The sequence below is a fragment of the Arachis duranensis genome, chromosome 10 (assembly GCF_000817695.3).
Source record: "Arachis duranensis cultivar V14167 chromosome 10, aradu.V14167.gnm2.J7QH, whole genome shotgun sequence".
In the NCBI taxonomy this organism is placed as follows: Eukaryota; Viridiplantae; Streptophyta; class Magnoliopsida; order Fabales; family Fabaceae; genus Arachis; species Arachis duranensis.
Genome location: NC_029781.3, coordinates 24,577,758 through 24,585,396, shown reverse-complemented (window position 1 = coordinate 24,585,396; position 7,639 = coordinate 24,577,758). Strand labels below are relative to the sequence as shown.

Sequence of the window (7,639 nt, the reverse complement as noted above, 5' to 3'; positions counted from 1 at the left end):
CAATTAATTTAATAACTAATTTTTATACGGATAAAATATTTTTTATCTTCGTATCATTATGTTCATTTGCACAAGTCTCTAATATGGTGCACACTATGGTACATATGTTGTTTTACAGAGATTCTTTTATTATTAGGGATCTAGCGACTAGGGATGGCAAACGGGCCTAAACCCGCCGGGTCGGCCCGCGTAACCCGCCAAAAAAGACGGGCTGGGCTGGAAAATCGGGACCGCCAAATAGCAAAAGCCCGTCTAACCCGCACCGCTTAAACCGCGGGTTTTGGCGGGCTTTGGGGGGGTGGGGCGGGCTTTCCCGCTGGCTAAGATTTTTATTAGTGAGGGGGTATTTTTGCAATTTTTTTGCCAAAACCTAACTTCTCCGAACCTAACTTACAAGAGTGTGAAGATAAAAATTGAGTGTTTTGAATTATGTTTATGTTATTTTGGAGACAATATTTATAATTATGTTTTGGATTATATTTATTTTGCTTTGGAGAGAATATTTATACTTATATTTTGAATGAAAATTTGGTTTATAATTATATTTATTAGATATACAAGGAAAAGGAAGAAAAAGGAAGAAAAATTAATCAGGAGAGTACAAGGACAAGGAAGAATAAGGAAGAAAAATCATCGGATCCAGCCGCAAAGAATCCCTCTGCGTTGCTCCGCACATTTTGACCGGTGTACGGGATAATTTTCCTAAAGTATATAACAATAAGGTGCACACTATGGTACAGATGCAGTTTTACAGAGATTCTTTTATTGTTAGGGATCTAGTGACGCGTGTCCCATGTGGGATATTCTCCTAAATGCAAGTTGAGGCTTATGGACAGGCGGCGCTTACACCTTCCATTGCGGCTCGGCTTGGAAATTTTTAGGAAAGTAACTCCGTTTGTATTTATGAGCTGGCAAGACTTTTTTGAAGGATAGGTCGATCTGATTTTGGGCTGGGTGGGTGTTGGGGCTGGGTAGAGTCAAGAAATCCATTAATAGTGTTAGGAAAGAAGACTTGGAACAACTGCAATTGAGCTACCAGCACCGGATCTTCAACCTACCTGTCAGAGTATGAGTAACGGTGAGAGAATTTTGCACCGCCACGACCAGTTCGACGGATAACCATAGGAGTGTACTCGATGACTGTGGACAGAGGGGGCTTCTCTGAGCGGAACAGGTAGAGGTGGGCTGGATTGCGTTGAGACGCGGTGAGCAAAAGCTTCTTTGCCGTAACTACGTCATCCCAAAGCAGAAGCGAAACCGTAATCGAGCTTTTGGCTTTGGAGGCCTGATCGGAACTCGCAGTCATCATCTCCTTCTGCTTCGATTTCTCATCGGCAGTCCACAATCACTGGTATTCTCTTTATTTCTCATTTGCGTTGCAAATTCACATAAGATAGTGCACTGTTAATTATGTTTTTAAGGTTTGCATTGTAAACTAACAACGCACCATTTTTGCTGAAATAGATTAGCTATTGGTATAGATTTCTTATACAGAAATTCATTAATATTCTTTGGTAGAACGGGCGTGATGTGAAAGGGAAATTATTGGATATGTGTAGCTGAAGTTTTGTTGATTTTTTTTTTACTTAACATAGCTGGAACATTTAAAAATATGCTTCTTGATCTTCCGTTGAATTTTTGAACTTTTGCACTTTCAGTTAGAATTTAAAAAACATGCCATTCGAGCTATACAAAGTTGATGGATTTCACCTGCCACTCTATCGAGCTAATTAGAGCACATTTCAAATTAACTGGACTTTAGAAAGATGCATCTTGCCCCCTTTGAACTATACGGTTAGAGACTAAAGTTAAATAAGTAGTAATCTAACCGAGTAAAATGTACTTGCTATATATTAAAGTGTTTCCATTTTCATTGCATTTGGCTGCTTTTTCACATTATTAAAAAATTCATATTCTCAAAAATCTTGAGTGTCTTGTTGCCACTAATTACTAGCAAACATATAATCTTATAAAAAACAACATTGTTCCTATTACATTTTGCTTATGTGCTACTTAATAATTCTTCTCAGAAAAAAACCTTTCCCTAACAATATCAACCACCAATTTGATTTCATATCATGATAACATATTCTATGCCCATCTTCTGTTTGTGTTTTGGCTTCACTAAACAAGAAAAGCTCCACCAATTTAATTTTTTTTTATATGCTCACATGCTTTTATAATTCAAAGCATATACGTGTTCTTCTTGTCCTTTAAAATCCCATGATTATTAGATGGCATCTCTTGGCAACCCAAGAACTTGGGTTCTTGTGACTGTGTTTGGTTAATGGGTGAAAGAAAATAAGACATAGACATTTGAATACATATAATTTTTTTTATTTGTTTGGTAATAATACATAACACAAAACACAAATCACAATTAAATTAAAATATGAATATCATTCTTCTTTTTCATCATGAATACCATATTACAGTAACACCACATGCACTATCCCCACTTCAATTTGCTACTTTTCTTTTAAGATTGACACAGTCACTACCGATATTTTCAATAACTCAAATATAGAAGTAACATAACCCAGATATAGATTATTATAAAAAAAATAGGGGAGGGAGTGATGAAGGGAGGAAGAGAGAGAGTTGTTGTCATGGGAGAGAAGCAAAAGACAGCCTCTTGTGAGAGTGAAGGAGAAAAAGGGAACGGTTAGGAAAAGGATGGTAGATATGGGGAATTGACAAAATATTAAAGGTCAAAATAGATAAAAAATTTGTGTTCAACATAAAAAAGTTGTGTTTGAACTTCCTGAAAAGACACAAAATATGTGTATATTGTGTACAGCTGTGTACCACCATTTCCTTCAAATAATTGTGTCTCCCTAACAAAATTGTAGATGTGTGCCAAGTGGGAGCCTCATGCATTGGCTGCCCGTAAAAATTACACCCCAAGGACCTCTTATTTTTTTGTTTTTCTTCACCGTAATTGTTTTTAAAATTTTCTTAATTTGTACTTCTCTGTTAGTTAATGATTTTTGTTTCTTTAAAGTGAATTGTTGCTTGAAGTTACAATTTTTAGTATTAAGCACAAGCTGTTAAAACTGAATTTAACAATACTTAGCTTTTCTAGCTATTTGAACGTTGATAAGAACAAGAACAAGCACCACTTCAACTTGGGGCCTTGTATTTTCATCTCTTCTCCTTTCTTCTTATTGGTGATGTCACATTCATTATTTCTTGCTGTTAACCTCACTTTCTTCTTGTTCCCATAAAGCAAATGCAACAACACATTCTTCAAAGAGAAGAATGAAGCTTCAGTTTCTATAGTATCCTCTAGTCAACCAGCTATAAAATATAAAAATAAAAAAAAAGTGTTTTCTCTCCTTATATATGAGGTGGGGTTCTTCTTGTTCTGCTTATAGTTGTAGGAAGAAAAAGAAATACAGTTCTTATAGTTACTTTTTTGCTTGCCTGAAAATGGGTCTATTCTTTTCATGTCTATCATTATACCAAGTAATACAGTTCTTTGTTTCTCTGTTTATGAGTGTTGTAGTTATGCTGAAGCTTTTTTGTTAAGTTGACTTGACAGGTTTTGTTATTACCAAATTTATTACGTGTTTTCACAATTTTCTTGTATGTGTTTCATCATAGTTGTTTATTATTCTTTCTTTGAACCTTGTTTGTTTCCTGGTAATGTGCATGTACCTTTGAACTGTAATAGCGAAGCCAAATTGATTTCCACATTTAGAACTCGAGAATTTTAACTAACTTTCTGTGCTTTATTTATTCAAAGAAATCAGAATGGCCAAAAAACAAAAAACAAGCAACTATTTCCATAGATGTCCCAACGAGGCTTTATTTTATTATTATTATTATTATTTTCTTCTTTCCTTTTATATAAATTCATGCATCTTTACATGCTTATGTTGACAACTCAATAATTTGATGCTGGACTAACACAAAAGTACATGCATAGATTATTTTATTCTGCTTATTGTAAAGGTTTATTACAATAGTCTGTCTAAAACCTCTTCTCTTTCTTTTGTTCAAATAGATATAACTGATTTGGTTGGTTAGCCATGATGAACAACAACAGCACTATTCCTAGTTGCCACTTTGAGAGTGATGCCTGTGTCATCAATCAAAAGAGTCCAATAGGGTGTGTGTTATGTCATTTATATCCCTCTCTATATATATAGCTTCACTATGACTTATATCAAGTGTACTCATTTTAACTAAACAGTATGAAATAGCAAAGGTCATACTGAAAGCAGTTGAATACTAAAGGTGAAAACATTGCAAACTCTGGAAGAAGAATTAGGTATATTCATTTATTTAATTTAGTGATATTCCATAAATTATTAGTGTTTTAATTTAAGCTGTTATGTTAAAAAGTTTAAATATATCTATAAATATATTGATATAATTGTATTCGTGTAAACCGAGAAAAAAATTGTAAATTACAATTTTAATTTTTCAGACTAAAATTTTATAAGGGTGCCACACATGATAACCAACGGTAGATTAATTTTGAGAGATTCAGTTGTGTGAAATTAACTTCGATTGACATGGATATTGATGGCTATGACTCATATTATTAAATTGGAGTTCGTGAAAACTATTTTCTCGTATCCTAGGACTATATTTTTAATCTAGAATTCATAATCATATGAGCAGAAGACTTTGAGTGGCGTTTGATATCCCATTCATTAGTCAAAATTTAATGTTTTCTCTATGTTTTCACTTTCTCTATGAATGCTAATTTTATTTGTAAGTTCGTGATTGCTGCTCAACTTTGTTTATTTCCTTTTATATATGCCGGTTTTGCAGTTAATTCAGGCCAAATGGATTTCGACCTTTACTCAAGCGATAATGATGAAGAGTCATCAGAGATGTCGTTGGGTGTGTATGGTTCTTCAGGGTCCTCTGATGACGACGACAGTACTAGCTTATTTGGCATAGGAACAAGTCACTCGGAATCAAACAAAGAATCGCATCGCTCACAAGGGGAAGTTCACGGCAAGGTGCCTGTGTTACTTACCGCAGAGGACTTCTTACATACAGTTTTCACTTCTGAGGAGGAGGCTTACAATGCTTACAAGGAGTTTGCCTGGACAAGGGGTTTTGGTGTTCGCAAGGGGGATGTGGGATGGGTTGACAGTGTTTTGGTGAGGCGGGACATCTTCTGTCATCATCAGGGCACGAGGAGTGACAAGCATTATGATAGGCCAGAACGAGTAAGGGAGGAGCGGCTGGAGAGTCGCACGGACTGCAAGGCAAAATTGAAAATATACTATGATGTCCATGATAATGTGTGGAGAGTGCGGAAGATTATTGATGAACACAGCCACGACATGGCTCCGGCTGCGTTTTGCAACCTGTTGCCAAGCCACCGAAAAATGAGCGACGGGGATAAGGCTCAAGTGAATAGCATGAAGCAATTTGGAATCCCTACCTCGAAGATAATGGCTTACATGGCAGGCCAATCGAGTGGCTATAGCATGCTTCGGTTTACAAAAAGGGATTTGTACAACTATGTTCACAGTCAATGGCGAGCACGAATCTTGGATGGAGATGCAGCTGCAACTATAAGCTACTTAGAGGGGAAGGCAAATGCGGACCTTATGTCAGTCGCCAGATACACAACGACTGCAGATAATCGGTTGGGTAACTTATTTTGGGTGGACGGTATCATGAAATCCGATTATGAGTTGTTTGGTGATGTCCTTGCATTTGACGCGACATACCGTGGGAATAAGTACAAGAAAACCTTTTGGATGTCATGGGTCAAAGAAGACCGAACCTTATTGTGACGGATGGGGATAAGGCAATGCGCGCTGCCATTGAGGAGGTGATGCCTTCAGCCAAGCATAGACTCTGTGCATGGCATCTGGAGAAAAATTGTGTCCAACGGGTAAAGGAAGCTGAATTTCGGAAAGTATTTAAAAAGGCTATCTATGCAAACTTTGATGTCGACGAGTTCGAGAGATATTGGAGGACCTCAATCGAGTCTCTCAGTCTAGGCCAAAATACATGGGTGCAATCAACATATGACATTAAAGAGAGTTGGGCAACGGCCTATCTGAGGGGGACCTTTTGCGCCGGATATAGGACAACGTCAAGATGTGAAGGAATCAATTCTTTCATTAAAGCGTTCCTAAAGTCAACGGATAGCATTCTTGAACTGGTTCATAGCTTGGATAGGGTCATGAAAGATTATCGGAACAATGAGGTTACTGCACAATTTTACTCCACTTATTACACACCCGTGTTAAGTACTGGATTAGATGCAATAGAGTTGTCTGCGTCGAAGCTTTATACAAGAGCTGTTTTTAGGGAGGTTAAGAAGCAAATCAAGGGTGTTGCAACGCTATTGTTTCAGGGAAGGGAGAGCATCAGCACGACCATTGTGTATAGCTTTAGTAAAATGGGTAGACCGGACCGGGTATTCAAGGTTCTGTATGATCCGAATGACCGAAAGATTGAGTGTGAGTGTAAGATGTGGGACAGTGATGGCATACCGTGTTCCCATATTTTTTGTGTCATGAAGTATGAGGGTATGGAGGAAATTCCTGAAACACTTGTCCTTAGGCGCTGTGTAAGATTGCAAAAGACTGTACAACGTTGAAAATGGGGAATGATTCAAGGGATCAGGCAAGACTGCTTCGATACAGTGCACTATACTCAGCTTTGTCCCATGTTGTTACACTTGGTTGCGAAGAGGTTGAAGATTTTGCACTTGCACAGGATGCTATAGCAAATCTGGTTGATATATTGCAACGACGCCGTGTGGAAAAGGATGGTAACAAGGTTTTGCCCAACAACAAATGTGGGGTCAAAGACCCTACAATGGCAGCTACAAAGGGTGCACCGAAGCGGAGAAAAGCCAATTTATGTGCCTCCGAGGAGGAGCCGAAACCAAAGAGGCGTTGTTGCACTAAGTGTGGGGTTCCCGGACATACAAGAAGAACATGTGCAGGCCACGATGCGAAGGCTGTACCAGAGGGATCAGAAGCACCATCATCAGCTTTCGCTGAGTCTTCATTCGCCAATGTAAAATCCACGGAATGATCCACGTCATTAAGCAGGGAGGGCCCCTTCGAAGAGGTGACTACTGCAACTATATTTTTTATTGGTTCCAAAAACTGTATTAGATGTGTTCTTACGAGTAGAGAAAAATTCAGATGTAGGCTGCATTACATTATTTTTCTTAATATATTGTTAGGAATGATTTAGTCTTCATTGTTTGTGGTTCTGGGTACTTGTATTTTGGTTTTCAGGGACAGAAGGTTACATCTAGCCGTAGCCAAGGAGGTGCACCATTAGGCATGGCCCCTACTCAATCGAACGTGTCGCGGTTCGCACCTTCTGGAGGTGGAGGCAATATATTCTTGGGTGGGCAACGCATAGACCATTTTTATGCAACACCTACCTGTGGACCAATGTCATCCGCCCCATGCTATTCTCCTTCTTTCGTCCCAGGTGTGATTCATAGCGGACCCCATGGTGCCTCGACAAGTCTTGGTAGCGAGGCAATTGAGAGGTGGATTTTGGAGGTAACTCTTTGAAATCGAGTATTAGTGCTATTGTAGGGTATGAAATGTGGTTGCTTTTCGTCTGTAAGCTACTTCATTAAGTCGTTGCATTAGTTTTATGCTTAATTGTTTTCAATTTTTATACTACC

At 38.2% G+C, this 7,639-nt stretch overlaps 2 protein-coding genes across 2 annotated transcripts; both read left to right on the top strand.

Moving 5' to 3' along the window:
- The first annotated feature begins 5,309 nt into the window (after positions 1-5,309).
- LOC107469932 (protein FAR1-RELATED SEQUENCE 5-like) lies at positions 5,310-5,768 on the top strand. The gene has a single exon (XM_021133962.2). The coding sequence runs from the start codon at positions 5,310-5,312 to the stop codon at positions 5,766-5,768; it is 459 nt and encodes a 152-aa protein (XP_020989621.2).
- A 17-nt stretch (positions 5,769-5,785) lies between these two features.
- On the top strand, positions 5,786-6,583 carry LOC107469929 (protein FAR1-RELATED SEQUENCE 5-like). The gene has a single exon (XM_016089317.1). The coding sequence runs from the start codon at positions 5,786-5,788 to the stop codon at positions 6,581-6,583; it is 798 nt and encodes a 265-aa protein (XP_015944803.1).
- Positions 6,584-7,639: the final 1,056 nt, after the last annotated feature.